General features: G+C 37.6%; 1 protein-coding gene across 5 annotated transcripts; it reads right to left on the reverse strand.

The window, feature by feature from the left end:
- Positions 1-1,142: 1,142 nt before the first annotated feature.
- Positions 1,143-19,676, reverse strand: cldn10b (claudin 10b). 5 transcript variants are annotated; one of them, XM_036562493.1, is made up of 6 exons: positions 19,597-19,676; positions 19,165-19,428; positions 4,836-4,997; positions 4,599-4,680; positions 3,262-3,366; positions 1,143-2,813 (listed from the first exon to the last, which is right to left on the reverse strand). In XM_036562493.1, the coding sequence occupies exons 2-6, from the start codon at positions 19,376-19,378 to the stop codon at positions 2,666-2,668; spliced, it is 711 nt and encodes a 236-aa protein (XP_036418386.1). In that variant the 5' UTR covers positions 19,379-19,428; positions 19,597-19,676; the 3' UTR covers positions 1,143-2,665. The 5 variants fall into 5 exon arrangements, with proteins under 5 accessions (XP_036418386.1, XP_036418382.1, XP_036418385.1 ...); XM_036562489.1 differs by having other exon boundaries at positions 19,165-19,455; positions 19,597-19,633; XM_036562492.1 differs by having other exon boundaries at positions 19,165-19,451; positions 19,597-19,612.
- Between the last annotated feature and the right edge of the window lie 817 nt (positions 19,677-20,493).

Raw genomic sequence — 20,493 nt, forward strand, 5'->3', positions numbered from 1 at the left:
CTGGACACGCTTGGGAGAGCGTTTTTGACCAACTCTGACCACTTTGAACAGGAATGCAGCATTTGGCTCCACTGGACACTTGTGTTAAGTCCACAGTGTCTATTATACAGTTTTATGTTTTATGCTGTATTTAAATTAGTACATATTCTTTTCTTCATTGTAACAGTATTATTGATATTAACATTATCATTACTATTATTTGCAAACTCAATAAAAACAGTATATTAAGAGTAAGTGGAAGAAAGAAGGCAAAACATTATTTCAAAGTAAATATCAATGTATTATCACATTATCAATATAATAACAGCAGTAAAGTTCTACTCGACAGATTAAGACAGAAGGAAGTAGAAGTAAACTCTAAACTAGCTAAACATGACAATAATAAAACACATATTATCCTCTGTGTTGGAGAACATTTGCATTCAGAATTTACTTTTACATCAATGATCAAGTAATGAAAAGCATAACACATCAAACAGCTTTACAGTATTTTACAGTCAGAATTTCAGTCATTCAGCCAAAAGCCACATTTCTACTTACTGAACAAGGAACCAAAAGCCTACAGTACATGATCTGCCTTGATCAAATGCAAAGAACATGATAATAAACAAATAAATAAAGAACAAAGTTGTCCAGTTCTCTTATATTGTAATATCTTAATATATCAAGGCTATAAATCTACCTGCTCAGAGTTTTAATTCTTTTTACGGATAACCATGCAGCTGTAGAGGTTGGTTGATAAGATATTGAGGGCTGAGTTTGGTCTTCAAGAAAAGCCAAAGTTCTACAAATATGCACGTAGTATGATTTACAAATATAAAGTGTGATTTTCAAAAATGAACACCTCCAAATATAAATAACAATTTGCAAAAAATGAACTTGTTCATTGAACACTGTTAGAAATAAAGGTTCTGTTCAGGTACACTTTTCGTTCATCGAGGTACAAACAGTGTAAATGTTTCCTCAAAGGTACAACAGTGGGTTTAAGGTCTGATTGTGAACCTTAAATAAGTTTTTCCAGGTGAAAAGTTCGTATTTGTACCTTTTCATAACCGAATGTTTTAAAACAGAACAGTAAAATAAAGTCCTGGAGGCAAGACGGGGTGTGTGGAGTCAGTACAGCTTAGAACATATCATTTCAGTGGATTATGGTTCAGTTATGTTCCCTGACTAAAGGTGCTGAGATGTACCCATTGAGGGTCCCACCCCAGTGACAAGAGGGGAACTGCCCCAGTGACAGTTCACTACCTTTATTTCTGAGAGTGTATAAATGTCCTGTTCATTAAATACGTACACAGTAATTGTTAACGGGACACAATTAAAAAAAAACAAACAAACAAAATATTGAAAAATATATAAAACAGAAAACTGCAATTAATTAAGACTTTTTACAGAGATTGTATTTGCAGATGCAGATTTATATTTGTTTATGTTAAGTTGCAAATTGTATTATTTAAATTTGCATCTTAAGTCTGGAGAATACAATACAATACAATAATACAATAATATTCCTTTTAACAGCACTTAATAAACGATTAGAAACTGAAGACACCAAATGATCCAGTATTGAAAGTGGAATTTGGTCATTCTTCTGTTATACATGTCTTCAGCTGTGCAACCATATGTGGCCTTTGTTGTCATATTTTGAGCTTAATAAAAGACACTTTTTCAATGGGAGACACCTCTGGACTGCAGGCAGGCCAGTCTATCGCCCACACTCTCTCTGATTACGCAGTCATGCTGTTGTGACGTGCAGAATGTGGCTTGGCGTTGTCGTGTTGAAATAAGCAAGACTCGTAAGACCACAATGCATGTTTCTACTGATCATCAGTCCATTTCAGATGAGCTCAAGCCCACAGAAGTTGGCAGTGTTTATGGACATTTTTGATATATGACTTCCTTAACTGGCATTTGTGGATGCGGCAAAGAACAGTGCTTTTTGACAAGGGTCCTAGTATTCCCAAGTCCATGCGGTGATATCCATCATAGAAACATGCTGGTTTTTAATGCAGTTCTCTCTGAGGGGTCAAAAATCACACGTATTCAGCCATAGTTCTCAGCCACGCCCTTTACACAAAAAGAGTTCTCCAAATTCCTTGAAATTTTTTGAAGATATTATGCACTGTACAGGGTGAAATACATATCTTTGCAATTGCTTGTTGAGGAACATTGTTTTTAAACTGGATTATTTTCTGGTGCATTTTGGGCAAAGTGACGAGCCTCTACTCATCTTTACTTATAAAGAACTAGAGCTTTATTGGATGCACCACTTTTCTCAAAGTTTCTCTTCTGTCCCAACTTTTTTGGAATGTGTTTGAGGGGTCAATTTCAGAATGAGTGTATATTTAAAAAAAATAATGAAGTTGAGAATATAAAACACTACATATCCTGTCTTTGTACTGTTTTTGTTCAAATACAGGTCAAAGTAGATTATAAATCACTGTTTTCTTTTTGTTTGCATTTAACTTACTGTCCCAATTGGTTTTGTATTCACAGACATACTCTCTCTCTCAACAGCTCTGCTCCACAGTGTTAGACACTTTGGAACCCATGTGTCCTTGTCCCTCAACATTTGTTTTCGAATTTTACAGTTACATAAATGTTCTGTCAAAGCTGAATGGTTCTTGCAGCAGAAATGTGGCTAATGTCTGTTTTTTTAAGGCTGTCATACATAGGCATTTTTGTCGAACTGTTGTGGGGTGTTGTTATAATCCGGAGGCCTTCTGCCATTGGCTGATTGGTTTTGCGACTTGCCATGAGAGGACATATAAGAGGCACTGTAAACATAGCGTCTCCTGTCAGCATGGCTTGAGCTAGAGGAAAAAAAAATTAGAAATGTGGTGAAAGACAAGAAATAAACATTTGGGCTATACATGCAAAATGAAGTATTGAAATGCAAAGCTTTCAACTCTTGGAAATCACAGTTATCACAGCTAAAGCATGGTGTCATGTCATGAATTATTTCTCTCTCATAACTCATTGAATCAAGTGGAGAAACTGCGCAGGAAGTGCACATTTTAAACTTTCGATCCATACCATATTGTGTTTCTAATATTACTACTAATACCACCAAACTGATACTAACAATTTTCAGTTATTTCAGTTATTGTTAAAATTTCAATTATGGTTCATTACATTCTTAAACAAACTTATAATAATTCATAGACTAAAAAAAACTAGTCCAGACATCTACAATCAGTAAAATAAATTAGGAAAACTTAACATATTTTCATGTGAACAGCGAAGTTACAGATATTTTACCTTTTGCTAATGCCATCGGACAGTGATAAGAAGAACACCATCCCTCCCAGAATACACAGTGCTGATCCCGCCCAGCCAATGAACAGGGCAGCCCCCAATTCATATCTGAGAAGAAACATAACCGCTACTGTCAAGACACAGCTCTTCAGTCTCCTTTATTTTATATAACATAGTGATGGTTAATTCTAGTAATTTTGTGATCAAGTACTCTAACACCAAATCGTACAATCGTTTACTCATGAAAAATGAAAGTGAACAGTGAAAGGTTATTAATTAATAGTAGAAATTTAATAATATAAACAAATCTGTTTCTTTATTGTATGGAAAATTAGTTGGATGCCTTAAAATGAACAAAAAATAGATTAAGAGGAAGGTGTGCTCACTCTATTCAATCTGATGAAAATCTCTGTTTACATGCACCCTACAAGTAATCCCATCCAAAATTACAAGCATGCTTGGAGTACCGCTTGGTGTACATGTTACCATGACAACAAGCATCACGTGAGTCCAGTCAGAGTGAGACGAGCAGCAGTGAGCAGTGCTTGTGTGTTTAATTGCTTTAAAATAATGACAGGCTCAGGAAAAAGCACTTCACATGTTCTTATTAGAGAAGGGACGAGGGGAAGACGTGAAGTCCTGCAACATTCTGAGACCATCCATCCATCCTGCTAACTATTTTTAACTCTTGTAAAGTTTGAAGCATAAACTTTGTCTCCTCTGCAGACCAGTTTTTGGTTCCCGCTATGTTTAGTGTTATTAACTTCCGCTATGACATAAACGCACATGCACAGAATGTACTTAAACTGTCCGACTGGGAATGCAATCAGATACAGGAGTTTAGGTGGCTATTATTCTTCTATTTAAAGGATTATTTACAGGATTACCCACCTCGTTCAATTGAATAGAAACTGTATTCCCAGTGGCGTCAATTGGAATAGACTAGTGCGTAGACTAGGTGTATACATGGACCTATTCTATTCCAATTGAGCTATTAGTAATGTGGCTGCTCTTCTTTATTTGACAGTGAATAGTAAATACATGCAGGACCCTATATGCTGAATTGAAGAAAGTCGCTAAGCCACTGTGAACCACTTTGCTTCAGACAGTTGTTTCACCATTGTTTTGACAGTCACCAGGATTCCAAGAATGATACACTAGCAACACCACTATATCACTGAATTGCAAATGAATTGCATGTACAATTAGATTAGATTAGATTCATAAATTAGATTTGTGAATCGATCAATTTGAAAATGTCAAGCAGTATTTTAAGTTAAATATGAGGTCAGTCACTCATGCCAATTGCTAATATGACCATGATCACATTATGAACATACTTTTGTGCCACAAACATAGGGTCAAAGAACTCGGATGTGATCCTGTGGGCATAGAGGGAGCAGGCAGTCAAAGAGCACAGGCCTGTAACAACAGAAATTGGGTTCAAACCATAATAAGACACTACATTTGTATCATCACTTTCATTTGAATTAGCCTGCGCCATACATGAAGAATCATTTTAGCTGACACAAGTTTTCCCTCAAGACATAGGGAAAGCAAAAGAAAAGAACACTTACCGCTGATAAAGAATTGTAATCCAGCAAAGCATGCAATCCTGGCTTTGACTTTATCACTTCCTCCAATTTTGGTGCATTTCATTCCCACCAGGGCGAAAGCAGTCGCAAAGAAACCAAGACAGACAGCTGAGATCATCAGGCCTCGGCAAACCTGGATATAACCTGCAACAAAAGCACAATTTTCACTCAAAGTTACTTTCACGCTAATATGGAGACCTTACCCACTATTATATCAGATTCATTAAAGCTAAGGTACGATAGCTTTATGAGCATCAATAGTAGTCGTTGGCAAATGATTCATTCTTTTTGAACGAATCTTTTTGTGGAACATACTGAACTGATTCACCTGCAGGATTGTTGTGGTGCCTGAGTGATTCATAGGACGAACTGTCACACAAGCTCCAAATACTCTTTTAGATATTCTTCTTTGCCATCTATGGGTAGGCCTAAGTATTAATTATGATTCTTTTTTATGTTTGAAAGCCAGATGCTTTGATTTTTAATAGAGTTAATTCTCCTTTAAAAGGTTATTTTACAAAATGCTAGGATAATGTTGCTGTTGGGATACGAGTGAGTTTATAGGTTAACTTCAATACAGTCACATCTAGGGCGTTGAATATACTATATATATATATATATATATATTGATATATGATATTATATAGTATATATAGTATATATACTTTATAATATCAATGGTTTGTAGCTGGTAGAACTGTTCAGCTGGGGCCTTGACACACCAATCCTACATCGAATAACCAGCGCAAACTAAGGCTGACTGATGTCGTCTCACTTCTTCTGTTGAAATATTTGTTTTAAAACTTCCATTAAACTGAAAGATGCAGTGCCCAAAAATTTGTAGTAAGAAGAAGAGCCACTGAGCTTTGGCACGATGCTAGATGGCACTCCCGAGAGAGTCTACAATGAATGGATTCCTAAGGAGCTTTTGTGTAAAATTGTAACTCGTAAATGGTCAGTCCTTTTTATACAGGTGAATGCACTCGGTTTCCGACAAAGAAAATCATAAAATATTTTAACGCTGCTGTTTGAGCACTTTTCAGTTCCAGGTACAGAACTTTCTAACAGTGGACCTCATTCGCCAATATCTTTCTGAGTTTTTTCTTACATTTGTTTTTGAGTCCTAAGAAAAAGTCTATGTCACATTCATGAATTGTTTGCACCTTTGTGGCAGCAGCAAGTACTTCATGGATTTCAGGCCCAATTTCCTGCTTAGGTGCTCTGGATGTCAAACAAATCCATATTCACTCTCTTCAAGGAATACTGTTCTACTACAAGCATACGGTATCCATGACAGTAATGATTCTGGTAGACAGTCCATGTCTTTCTGATCAGCATTAACACTTAAAAGACCCTCCAAAGCATAGGACGTTATTTTGGCCTGCTGTGCTCGACACAACTTCCTGCAGACTGAGGACAGTGACTCATACGTGAATTATTCACTGGGAGGGACTGTATCGTCACACTGTCCCAAGAACATGAAAACAAGACCCTGACCTACAGCAAGCCCCTGTGCCATGCACCACCAACACAGCAAGACCAAGCAGCACAAAATTACCAATGTTGCTACTTCAAGTCAGATATCAGCACAGTGTTTTCTCAGTGGGCCAAACTATAAGCAATTTATTCTTGGCCCACACAAGAAAAAACATTACCAAAGCTGCTCTTCAGCTTGTGTTTAAAATTTGTGAAAGGTCCAGTGCCTCCAAACTGGAGGCTTGTAAGTTAAATGCAAGATACATATGTACAAGGCATCTACAGGGGGCTATCAAAACAAAGGGTTATCCAGATGTTTAATGACAGCTGCTAGTCAGTTTGGTGTGCCTTATGAATCACAAATTGGTGTATGATACAGAAGCAGCAAATTATTTCATTTAATGATTTCTTTTTGCAAAAATCTTTAAAACAAAGTGCAATTAAGTGTAATACTCAGTTCCCTCGCAGTATAGTCAGTGCCCTCTCTATATACGCAATGCCTTCTCGGTATACTCAGTACCCTCTCAGTACCCTCTCAGTATACTCAGCGCCCTCTCAGTATACTCAGTGCCCTCTCAGTACCCTCTCAGTATACTCAGTGCCCTCTCAGTATATTCAGTGTCCTCTCAGTATACGCAGTGTCCTCTCAGTATACTCAGTACCCTCTCAGTATACTCAGTGCCCTCTCAGTATACTCAGTGCCCTCTCAGTATATTCAGTGTCCTCTCAGTATACGCAGTTACCTCTCAGTATACTCAGTGTCCTCTCAGTATACTCAGTTACCTCTCAGTATACTCAGTGCCCTCTCAGTATATTCAGTGTCCTCTCAGTATACACAGTTACCTCTCAGTATACTCAGTGTCCTCTCAGTATACTCAGTTACCTCTCAGTATACTCAGTGTCCTCTCAGTATACTCAGTGTCCTCTCAGTATACTCCGTGCCCTCTCAGTATACTCAGTGTCCTCTCAGTATACTCAGTGTCCTCTCAGTATATTCAGTGTCCTCTCAGTATACGCAGTTACCTCTCAGTATACTCAGTGTCCTCTCAGTATACTCAGTGTCCTCTCAGTATATTCAGTGTCCTCTCAGTATATTCAGTTACCTCTCAGTATACTCAGTGTCCTCTCAGTATACTCAGTTCTTTCTCAGTATACTCAGTGTCCTCTCGGTATTCTCAGTGTCCTCTCAGTATACTCAGTTCTTTCTCAGTATACTCAGTGTCCTCTCGGTATTCTCAGTTACCTCTCAGTATACTCAGTGTCCTCTCAGTATACTCAGTTCTTTCTCAGTATACTCATTGTCCTCTCAGTATACTCAGTTCTTTCTCAGTATACTCTCAGTATACTCAGTTCTTTCTCAGTATACTCATTGTCCTCTCAGTATACTCAGTTCTTTCTCAGTATACTCATTGTCCTCTCAGTATACTCAGTTCCCTCTCAGTATACTCAGTTCCGTCTGAGTATACTCAGTGCCCTCTCAGTATACTCAGTGCCCTCTCTGTATACTCAGTTCCCTCTCAGTATACTCAGTTCCGTCTGAGTATACTCACTGCCCTATCAGTATACTCAGTGCCCTCTCTGTATACTCATTGTCCTCTCAGTATACTCAGTTCCCTCTCAGTATACTCAGTTCTCTCTCAGTATACTCTGTGCCCTCTCAGTATACTCACTGCCCTATCAGTATACTCAGTGCCCTCTCTGTATACTCAGTGCCCTCTCTGTATACTCAGTGCCCTCTCTGTATACTCAGTGCCCTCTCTGTATACTCAGTGCCCTCTCAGTATACTCACTGCCCTATCAGTATACTCAGTGCCCTCTCTGTATACTCAGTGTCCTCTCCGTATACTCAAGGCTGTCTTAGTATACTCATAACATCACAAACATTGCACTTTGGCCCCCTAGCTCAAAAACCTTGGGAACCCCTGTTCAAGAACAAAGACCAGCCAACTTTGTTAACGTACAGAGACTGAAAACCAATTAAATACGACCACTTCTTAACTTTATTAACATATGACTAAATCTTTCACAAGAAAGACTAGGGAATGTGATTTAAAGTATATTTCCTTTTTAACGAATATCTAATTTCTTTTCACAAAATTGGATGTCGCTCAAATACTCAGTTGTTTATTAATTAAATGTAAATATTTGTAGTTAAAGTGATTTTATGATCTTGACTAGTCATGACTGATTTGGATGTCTCTGCACCAGTGTGACTGTTGCATACATTTGAAAAGTTACCTACACAGGGGAACATTGGTGACAGTGACTTTTTTCTCTGCCTTTTTCAAAATGTGGATTGCAATGATTTGGTCATGATTCATATCAGATCACACAGTTTACACAGTTTACATGTTTTTGTTACCAATGGCAATAGCTGCACTCTCTAAGGCTCAAAACTATAACAGTCTTGCACTTGGGTTGTGTCAGGAATAATGCAAATGTCAAACATTGAATGTACTAATGTACTAAAGTTAAATCTCATACTTTGGTGCTTTTAGTTTCCACTTTGTGTCATATATATGACTGCACCTTCTAACTCAAACATATGTCCTTCCAAAGTCCAAGAAAGGAGTCGATTAGAATTAGTGCTGCTGTGCACAGCTCATTCTTAACAAATAACAAATAACCATCAGTCTTTAAATTCTAAAATTAGAATGCCAGAACTTTGGTAGCCAAAAACAACATAAAAAGTAAAGTAAGCAATTCCATTGAATGTTCCATGCCTAAGTGGTCAGATTGCAAAGTGATCTACGAAAGGTGATTTAGAGGCAAATAAAAGCTTGATAGTTAACAACGTCAAACAAATATGTACAAAATAGCCTAGAGCTCATGGAAAAATCACATTCAAGCGCTGAGAAATGCTGCTAAACATTAACAGTTTGGGGGTGAAGGAACTGTTCCTTAACCAGGCCGTTAAATTATGCTGATCAGAGTATATTGCAGTTCCCAGAGGTGCTTCTTGGAATGAAACTAATGCAAAGGTGCCAAAACTAGTGACCCCAAACTGAATGCAGAGCTGAGATTTCATTACAGGATGGTATGCTATGTACTTCTTTACCAACATCCTCATTCTTTTTTAAGCCCAATCGTCTAAAGTGTCAATCTTTTTCAGTAATACTTAAAACGCTCTCCCCACAAACACACACATTCCGAAAACTGAATTTAACAGCATTGAATTTACTCAATTCGAAAGTGTACATCATTCCAAATATAACATTTTTGTCTTCCAGTTTACTTACTTTTCATGACCAGTGTGTGAATATAATGTATTTTATTCAAATGGAAACTCTCGTTTGAATTGAGTAAATTCAATGCATCACTATTTTCAGCAGTCCTTCACAGGGAGAAAAAGAGCTGGCTGACCGTCCAGAGCGAGCATGGAAGGGAAGTCTTTGCAGTTGGATACTCCAGTAGAGTCGGTCACGCAAGTCTTCCAGAGGTTGGACCAGTAGGTGGCCGTGGTGATGACTGTGCCATCGATCGAAGACACTTTCCAATAGTCTGTTGGTAAAGTGGAGGAAACCAGCACCCAGCCTGCTGTGGCCACAACAAAGGCCGTTATCTCTGTTGCCATATTACTCATTGCTCCTCTAAGCTTGAGTTCAACTCTCTGCACTTTGAAAAGATCTTCACAGGGGTTCCTCAAAGTTCCTCAGGGTTGCCCAAGCTAAACATGGAAGAGCAGATGGTTAATATATTCTACACCGGTTGATAACCTGTGGGGAGGGTTTTTAGCCACAGTCGTCACAATCTTCCAACAAATGTCCACTCCTGCCCCCTTGTCACCATGGTATCCAACTCAACAACTGACCATAACCAGGAGATAGTCTAAACACGTGTAAGGAAACATGTTTTATATATATGGAGGGAAACTGTATCTGGCTGGTTTGCACTACTTTTATGATCACATGTGGGAAGAAAAAAAGGTCAACATTTTTAATGTACTTGATGTGCAAACCACCAGTGTGTCCATTAAGGCTAAAAATAGCAAGTCGTTCATTAACTATTCAAAATAGTTTCTAAAACCAGGGCAGGAGGAATGTGGAAAAAGCTCAGCCTTGAGTAAAAGCCTATTTTTTTCATACTGAGATTATTACTGTTGCTTGGTTGGATTATTTACCATCATTTGCAAAGTTTTGAACACCCCAGGTCAAATGATATATTTTGTTGATTTTCTAATTGTCAATAAGTTAACACACCCTCTACGGAGAACAAACTTAAATGAAAAAATCAATCAATTATTCAAAACTTCTGCATATTATATCTGTTAAGATGTATACAGAGTCATTCAGAGTGGTTTGGTGTGAAATGCTCTGTTCTAGAGAGTTTTACTGAGTCAGAACTGTTCACAGTGGTGGTGATAGGAACCAGGCATCCACTTTTAAAAGCTCCCTCACAGAAAGTTACTACATGGAATGGTTATGAATTCACTGCCCGAGACATTGTTTTATAAATGCCAAATCGGGCACATGACAAAGCAGGTATTGTAATGGATGGGGTCACTGACTCATTTAATGTGCAATAAAAAAAATCATAAATGTCTATACATAAAAGAGTCATTACACAATGTACAAACTGTTGAGCCAAAATTAGAACCATACAGTTGAATACCTGCTTCAGGTGTGTTGCGAGCTAGAATGCAGCAAAACTATGGACCATCTGGGGACAGTGAGGGTTGAGAATTTCTGTTCTAAGTGACTACAGTTGTAAAAATGCCATAGGAGAACCACTTTTAGTTCAATAAAAATGTTTAATTTATGATTCCCTAGAAACATTTTTCTACATTTGGTAAACATACACAATGCAAAGGTGCAATACTTTGTTTTATGATAGTTTTGGTTTTTGGCATAAAAACATATTTTTAAAATATACTCATGGTGGAGGGGTACATGCAGGATGCAAGGCAAACTAGTGCCCAATAAAACTTTATTTTTCAAATTTATTTTTCAACAAAACATCACTAGACCAGGGGCGCCCAAACATTTGCATTCAACTGTACATATAATCAGATAATTAATTTCATATATATGTAAGGAGTCACATTTACACTTAATTCACATTCCATACTGACAGAATCAATCCTGCACTTCTGACTTCTGGCAAAATGCAAAGGATGTTTTTTTTCTTTCTACAAAACAGGAGAGTCTACAACAATAACTTTCTTTCATATTCAAATTATAATAAATATTTATAAATATTTATTGCTGTTGCTGGGCAGTTGCTATGGTGTTCATAGTGGTTGCTAAGAGGTTGCTAGTTGGTTGCTATATTTTTCGTAGTGGTTGCCAAACGGTTGCTAAGCAGTTGCTATGGTGTCCGTAGCGTAGTGGTTGTATGCAAATGTATGAGAATGACCAAAAAATGTGTTTGTTGAATATATATGGATAATTAGGCTTTTCTTATTTGACAGTGTGCCATAGTGCTGTTTCTGAGGTGCTTGTTTAAATGTAAGTAAACCAAAAGGGTCAGTGCTTTAGTTGTGGAAGGTGAACCTGGACATGACATAATGTGGGAAAAATCCTGGTCTGAGGAAGGACACCAGACTCGCTCTCCACGTCAAACATACCATTCTTGCATCAACTGATAACACTCACAGGGCCTCGACAGCAGTGGAATCGGGGAATCATTGGGGATGTTTAACTAAAAGTTAGTTACTTTAGAATGTCAAATCAGTCACATGACAAAGCAGGTAATGTAATGGCTGGGGTCATTGACTCATTTCATTACATAGAAAGAGTCACAGCATAATGTATATAATACGCACATACGTATATAATGTGTGATAGGATGCAGCAAAAACGTGGACCATGCAGGGACCCTGAGGTCAGGGTTGAGAACTTCTCAGTGATTACACTTGTAAAACTGCCACAGAAGAACCCGTTTTGTAATGGATAGTTCTTTAGAGAAACATTTTTTTTTTACATTTTGTGAACCTCCAATCAATGCAAAGGTTGAAGAACTATCAAACTGGTATAGAACCTTTACAATATATGACAGTTCTTCACAACACAAATCTCTTTCTCAGTCGTGTGGTGCTGCTGGTGCACTGTTAGAAATAAAGGTTCTGTGCAGGTAGATTTTTTGTTCATCAAGGTACAAACAATGTAAATGTTCCCTCAAAGGTCCAACAGTGGTTTTAAGGTCTGATTGTGAACCTTAAATAAGTTTTTCCAGGTGAAAAGTATGTATTTGTATCTTTTTATAACCCGAATGTTTTAAAACAGAACAGTAAAATAAAGTCCTGGAGACGAGACGGGGTGTGTGGAGTCAGTACAGCTTAGAACATATCATTTCAGTGGATTATGGTTCAGTTATGTTCCCTGACTAAAGGTACTGAGATGTACCCTTGAGGGAACCTCCCCAGTGACAAGAGGGGTACTGCCAAGGTGACAGTTTAGTACCTTTATTTCTGAGAGTGTGGCATTGCTCAATGAACCCTTTGCAGCACCTTTGTAATGTATATGATTCTAATGTTGTTCCTCCCACAGCTTTCATCAAAATGTTTTGATGCTTTCTGCCTCAGTTTCAGTCGCTGAGTCTGAGCAACTAAGAATTGCATGTTATATCCAGAGATCCAAGAAACTATGGAGTAACTTAACCATGCAGGGTGGTGGTGGGGGGCGGGGCTTAATATAAATCTAGTACAAATGAGATATGGTTTTATATATATATATATATATAAGATGTACCACTGGAATCTTAAAAGACCAGAAGCTTGGTTTCAAATGTGAAAATTGAGTATTTATGAATCTGATATGCAGTGCAGTAATTTGAGTGGGAATTCATCATGAAGACTTGGTGTGCACAAAGCCTCCTGCCTTGAAGTTTAGTCATTTCGAGTCATTCATTACCTCTATGACATCAACGGAAAATGCCATGTTAGCCGGCCAGCCTGTATCTTTGAGTTCAGAGAAAATGGCATATTTTCCTATTGATTGTAACCAATCAGCCTTAGATTTGAAGTAATGAGTTTAACAGTTTGGCTAAATAGCACTGTTTGACATTGATGAGACACAAGCAAGGAAGGAAATGTGCTGTTGTGTGTGCTGATGAAAAAAAAAAGTATTTTCACCTGTCAGATTCACTCATCTCCACTGACCTTGGGTCTGCAGGTTGAGTCAGTTCTATTTCAGCATGGATTACAATGTATTTGAAATACATTAAAAATATATAATATATAAAAATACATGTATTAATACATGTCCATATATTTTTCCCATACAGGGTTAATACAATAAATAGTGATTAACCCCTTCCATCCAGGCTTTTACATACTAGGGCTTATTATTCATTAACTACAGGGACTTCAATGTGTTTAAGTGTGTTAATGTGTTTGCTTAACCATTTCAAAGCCTCTCCCTGAGGAAGCCTAGTATTATTTGTTGTTATCATCAAATACCTGGTTTGGCTAATCAGTGCTTCATTATGTTAAATCAGGCATGGAGATGAAATTTAACACTTCAGTGGCTTACTGACTTGAATCTTTCGAACAGTATGGGGTTTATGGAATAACCAAAGTTTAGGAGGAGGAGCATGCCTGAACCCCTCCTCCTTCCAACCGAATGCCCTATAAACACATCCTCACCCTCCATTTCCTGCAACGAAGTTTTTGCAAGTTTTCTGTTACTCTACTATGTCAGCCCTACCGTACTTACAAGGAGGGTCCGGCCTTCTAGCAACAACCAGAAGCCGCCCAGAACTCAAGCCCAAGTTCTAAGAGTTCTCTCCCCTCCCTCAACCAGTGTTCCCCCCACACTACCACCACATGGTGAAGGCACAATCCAAAAAGTGTCTCTTGAAATGCTCTTGAAATTCTAGATTCTATAAAATCTATATACATGTGGAGCTAAAACTGTTCCATATTCATCTTATTAAGATTACATACTCCTGTGAGTCTGTTCAATATATGCACTGTCACTTTAAGACACTGTGGCTTTTGCCAAAGTTATTATAGGAAAGTCTGTCCACTCAGCCGCTGGGCAGCTATTTCCAGCCATATAAGATCACACTCCTGCCTGTTTGAAAGGTGAGAGACCACTTGAAACTCACGGTCAAATTACTGTTTCAAAAAACCACTGATAAAATCAGACAAAAATCTTATAAAAAGTTTGTAGCGTTTGGCTTAAATAACACACACACAAAAAATGTTTTATTCCAGGTTGTTCTGGCCGCTATGCTTGTGCAGATCTCCCCAGCTGGGGGGAGTGGGGGCATTCCCAGCAAGCTGATTGACTCTTTTTTTGAGGGGGGTACTTTTCCTGTAAACAGATGCCATGCTGAGTGTTACAAGCTCTCCCATTTAATTTCCATCCAGTCTAACCCTTCATAATGTCTCTGGTTTGACTGTCGTTGTTGTGAGTCTCTCAGTGTACACTCTGTGGGTGAATTGAGAGGTGGCTGTTGTCTGCTCTGTGAAATAAGGGAATTTGTAACTCTACATAGATATTACATACAGTCATATGAACATTTATTAGAGTTACATGAACATGATGTGGTTGTTCTGTTAATGTATAGTCGTAATGTTATATTAAGTATAGTCATATGCAAATTGTTGTGTTGTTTTTGTTTTGTACATTTTAATGCATAATCACTGTTTTGTGTAATTTAACATATTGGGGAAAAAATGTCTAAAAGTTGTGATATATTTTATATTCTATGTTCTCTTTTTCTCTAAGCTGTTATAATAAATGAATGAAATAAGATTTATAATATAATATAATATAAAATAATAAATAAATAAATGATTAAAGTTTGTTCCATGTAGAGGATTGAGAATAAAAAACATGTAATTAAACCTAAGCTTTTTAAACTTTTGTGTATGACTCTATTAGGTCCATACTAATATGGTATACTACCACAAGAGGGCACCACAGGACATGCATTCGCCTTTGCAGTCCAACTCGGGGAAACTGCATTACTTAAAGCCTTAATCCTCAAATAGTGCTGCCTTGGATCAGGAGATCTTACTCAGGGCAGTGGGCACTTGCTTTAAAGCTTGTGTTTTGGTCCCTCATTATTCAAAGCAGTCAGGCTGTGCACGGGGTTCCAGGCTTGTTGCCTTTCATGCATTGAATGATGGAACTATGTTTATCCCTGATGTCTTAGTTTGCCTGATTTTTTTGTTTATCGATGTGCATTCATAAGGAACAATGAACACATTCATGTGTTACATAAATTGTGCAGAGTTGAGAATATTTGCTAAAAAAAACATCAGATTAGTTTGTTTAAATTTCTAATACACTAATACAGTATTGCTCCGTGACTCACATGCTGTTTGTGCCTATTGATTTTAATAAATCGCAATCTACAATCTAAAATACAATACACAAACAGATTTTTACTCTGACTTTGGTCAAAATAACCCAGTGACTGGGTAACAGGTAACCCAGTTTGTAGGGTGAAACATTATACACTGGTTTAGCCATTGGATTAAAGTAGCCTGTCTGAGTGTTGGTGCTATATCAATGCCTTGTCGGCTTATTTTTAACCACATTTTTAGTGAGTAGTGTTGAGTCAGTCCAGAGTTTGTGAGTTGAAAGGAGGAGGCTGTTGGCCCACAACTATAAACAAGAAGTTAGCAAATGCTAACCTGCATATAGTTTTGAACCCTGCATAAAATTTTACATGTTTTAATATTTTTCTTTTGATACTGAAGCAGAGTTCTTACTTCTGGAGTTCCAATACAACATTGACGGTCAGATGCTAAGATGTTCATTACATTGTTCAGGTAATGCTCAAAAAAGCTAAGTGCATTTTGCAGATGTCTGCTTGTATGTCACAAAAAACGTGAAACAGCCCCTTGTTTTTTGCTCCTGTTGTGCACTTTAGTGTTTACCTGTTTCCACCAGACGACTCTACGTCACAGTTTTGCATGGGCAGACATGATTCTGCAATGAGAATACATGTCTGAGGAGAACTTGTTAAACTTCTGGTGCTGGATTGTGCTGCTAAAAGGGTACGACTCCTCTAAAACCTGCACAAACTCCTCTAGTCTGTGCTCTTTTAATGTCTGGGATACAATTGATAATGCAAGCAAAACAAGCTTGTGAAAAACATCTTGAGAAATGCTATCATTAGTTAATGTTTTTTCTCTTGTAAGAGGTAACGATTATTTTTACTGTGTGTTCTCCACATACAGGACACATCTACATGCTTAACTGAAGTTTTTTGGGGGACTTTCAGCCTTGTTGTACCTCGGACATTGTTGAAGAGTGTGCCATTGCTCCCTACTGTGAGCCCCACTATCACAAGGCCCTGGATTGGTTTTGAAATTGTACACTCAGTTTGTTCACACCCTAATAACGCTACGTTCCCACCCACATATAGCCCAACTTTTCTCATGGGTGTCCCCAGACCTTCATGTTATAAGATCACGCCAGATCTTGCAAGACAAATAAGTTACTTCTTTTTCTTTTTGACTGATTTATTTATGAGCTTCATTGTCCTACAATTTACTACAAGCACCTGGTTCTAACTTTCAAGTCAAATACGTCCAATACAGCTACCAATGGGCATCAGAGCTGATGTTTTGAATCACTCTGGCCAATCAACAGTCACAGATAAGAATGACATATCTAAAAAGATAATCAATAGTGTATGTTTGTGGATGGACAAAGGGTAAATAAATCAATCTCATAAAAAAGACCAATCGGAGGCCCTGAGTTACCCTAGGTTTAAGGTAAGCCCATACATTAAATCGCTCATGGTTTCCACCATATCATCCATTTGCCTGTAGCATATAGCAGAAAACCTACAGCTCTAACTGTACACCTTACTGAATGAGTTAAAGGAAAACTGGATCTTACAGAGTTTTTTTTCTGTTCTTTTCTACTTTTAGATGCTGGGAAAGTCTTAAAGTGTTACATGTGTACTTTGCACCAATTCCCTGTGGTTCCTGCTGAAAATCAGTATCAGTTACTAAAGCTTCAAAACTGACTTGGGTTATAATAATAATAATAGTGCCATTCTAAAACTCAAGGTTGTTTGCAAATTTCAACAGATATACAAAAAAACACACAAATCAACAACAGACAAAACACACATGCACACAAACTCTCTCAGTTGATTACATGGATGGTAGCAAGCAAACAGCTTTCACTTTGATCAGTCAGTCAATTGATCAGTCAGTCCCTGTCTACCTCAGACCTGATATTACCTGGAAAGTGGTCTATTCTTAGCAGAGCAGTGACACTGACATGGTGGTGGTAGTGTGTGTGGTGCTGGTACGAGTGTATCAGACACAGCAGCGTTACTGGAGATTTTAAACATGTCAGTGCCACTGCTAGATTGAGAGTGGACCACCACCCAAAAATATCTGGACAAAAGCAGCTTTGTGGTCTGAAACTGACCACTAACAAAAGACTAAAGGATGACTAACACAAACGGTATTAGCACTACTGTCTCTGTTTGTGCACCAGCTAGGTGGAGCTACAAGGTAATAAAGTGGCCAGTAAGTGTTCAGGCCAACACTGAGACCAGGACACATCAAGTCCAATGTCGGTTATAAAAAAAAAACCTGTTTAAAAAACAATTCATATTCAGACCTTAGATATTTACAAGTATTATGATCTATTATTATTATCATTAACTCCTGAATTTCAACTTGGGAAAATAGTACTTATACATTTTTTGTATTTTTCCAATGTTGTTTTTAAAAGATCTTTTTGACTTCTTGCATAGTGAAGTTGAAAGATTTAGATTTGTCATGAGTTTATTTGTAAATAAAAAACAAATGCTGCCACATTTTCATGTCACTACTGGAACATAAAGAGTTTTAGTTCATAGGCGGAGCCTTATTTCAGCCACGCCCCTGCATTTTAACACAGGAAGTAAGACTGCATCCCTCATGGCCACATGGTGAGCAATTTGATTTCATTGTTTAGAAGTAAAAGTAAAAAGTCTGAAAATCAAAACATTAAGAACTGCCACTACCAAATAACATTTTTTTTACAATTAAGTGAAACTTTTTGTGTTTTAGTGAACAATATTATGATTTTATGGGTGTACAACTGTCCAGAGCTGGGTTTACTAGTTGTGTACTGGTTAGCGTTGAGTTATTTTCAAAATGAGCTAAAACGGTCACTTCCAAAACAGTGCCGATCAAAACATTTGGTAAAGTTATGTTATTTGGTAAAGTTAGCAGTGTTATCATTATTTGTATAGTGACAAAATAGAATAAAATCATTTGTTTTAGTAAAATAAAGGTACAGAATCACTCAAAGGAAAGGGATAATCACAGGTTATATTAATCCAGTGCAAATTCTTAAATATAGGAGTATATATTAAGTATAGAAGCACTCAAAGAAGTATTTACTTGTATTCTCTGTTACTCAGATCAAGCTGATATGTCAAAAAAAAACAGAAAACGTTTGATTGTATGTGGTAATTTTGACTACTGGCAGTAAATTCCATAGTTAATGGGAATTCTAATGACATACTGCCTTTACTTAAGACAGCTAAACAATGCGTGGAATTTAGGATTAAATTAAATGTTCAGACATGTTTTCTACTTGTATCTGATTGTATTGCATATGGAAATTTTTTGGTGTTATTTATACTGAAATTTCTTATCTTGTGTAAACTGGCCGTAAACATTACACTACCCCTCGTCCCACCTCCCCATGTATAACTAATCCCATCTGAACAGCACCTAAGACATGACGGCATAGTCATTTCTGAATCTCACTTTGGAAAAATTCTTTTCATAATTAAAGGGCTGTTCTCTAATATGTCAATGACTTAGCAATGTGTGACCTACATAATAGTATTAGTTAACAAATTGCACGTAATATTATTTGCATTAAAAGAATGTATAATCTACAACAACCGCTCTTACCCTCCAGTTTGAAGATGGTGTGGTGCTGCCTGCAGTGCACAGCGCCAATGGCATTTCCAGCACAGTTCATCCAGAGGCCCTGGAACACCCAGGTTGCCGTGATGACCGATGAAGCCCTGCTGGTGGTCTTCCACTCATTAGACACTGTGGCACCAATGGTAGCACCCAAGCCCACTAATCCAGCCAACACTGCCATAATTTGCCTGCATGACATTCTATAGATGAAAATACTTGAGGGGAGGAGGTCCGACAACCTTGAAGGTTCTAAAATGCCGGTGAAGAACAAACTGCCTTAGGCGAAGAAATTACAATAGAGACATATGTTACTGAGTGATAATTTACAAGGTGGAACATCTAGTCTGGCTTATTTTTACAGTATGAAGCAAAAGAATGAGCTAGACTTGAGTAAAAGTGTACACAAGCTGTACTTACAGTTAGTCATTAAAGACAGCAGACCTTCTCTTTGAGACATTTGTCTCTGTGTTGTTGCTTTGTCAAGTGCAGTATTCTTCAGGTGCAACATTAACGTATCCAAAACAAATTAGTAATCCTTCAAATTTTTGACGTGTGACAAAGTTCATTCCTAGTTGTGCTATTCCTGGTAATAATTTTCAAAATTTGATCATCCGTATTGAGGGGAGAAGAAATTTACTACACTGTGGATGACAAAGTGGTTTGATTTCAAGACTTGCCATTCACACTTTGACAAACTAGATGCTCTAATGCCACTGATATTAGTAAAGCTGTATACTTCTAAAGCTGTTACATCCCAAGATGCCTGTTAAATTCTATTCTTAAACTGTTCTTCCCATGTCAATAACTTGACCAATATTATATTCTGCTAAATTAAGCTGAGTATATTTGATAATCATTGTAATATATATTTGGGTTATTACCTAGCATTTCACACCTAGCATTTAATATGTTATAGCATGTATGTGTATATAGCATTCTATACACGAATTGTGATTTTTTTGTGATCAATTGTGATCAGTTCCCTTTTCCCCCACATTATGCCTCATGTGATGACAAGGCCTTGCCACCTGAACTTCAATCCCTCACACATGATCAAACAGCTGGGAAAATCACAGGACGAAAGGCTGAAGCAAATGGCTTGATACACCACAGAGTGTATGGGCTTTGTGAACTGACCAACCCTGCTGCCTGTGGTCCCTTGCAAACATGAGCAAAAATTGTTTTTTCTATGCGCAAGGTATGTGCTGTTCTAAATTTCTTCTGAGGCATATTAATACATGCATACTTACAAGTGTTGTAGATTAGTAGAATGTTTGCTTCTCTAGAGAAGTACCAATTAGTGTCCTGACTATT

The sequence above is a fragment of the Colossoma macropomum genome, unplaced genomic scaffold (genome assembly GCF_904425465.1).
Source record: "Colossoma macropomum unplaced genomic scaffold, Colossoma_macropomum, whole genome shotgun sequence".
NCBI lineage: Eukaryota > Metazoa > Chordata > Actinopteri > Characiformes > Serrasalmidae > Colossoma > Colossoma macropomum.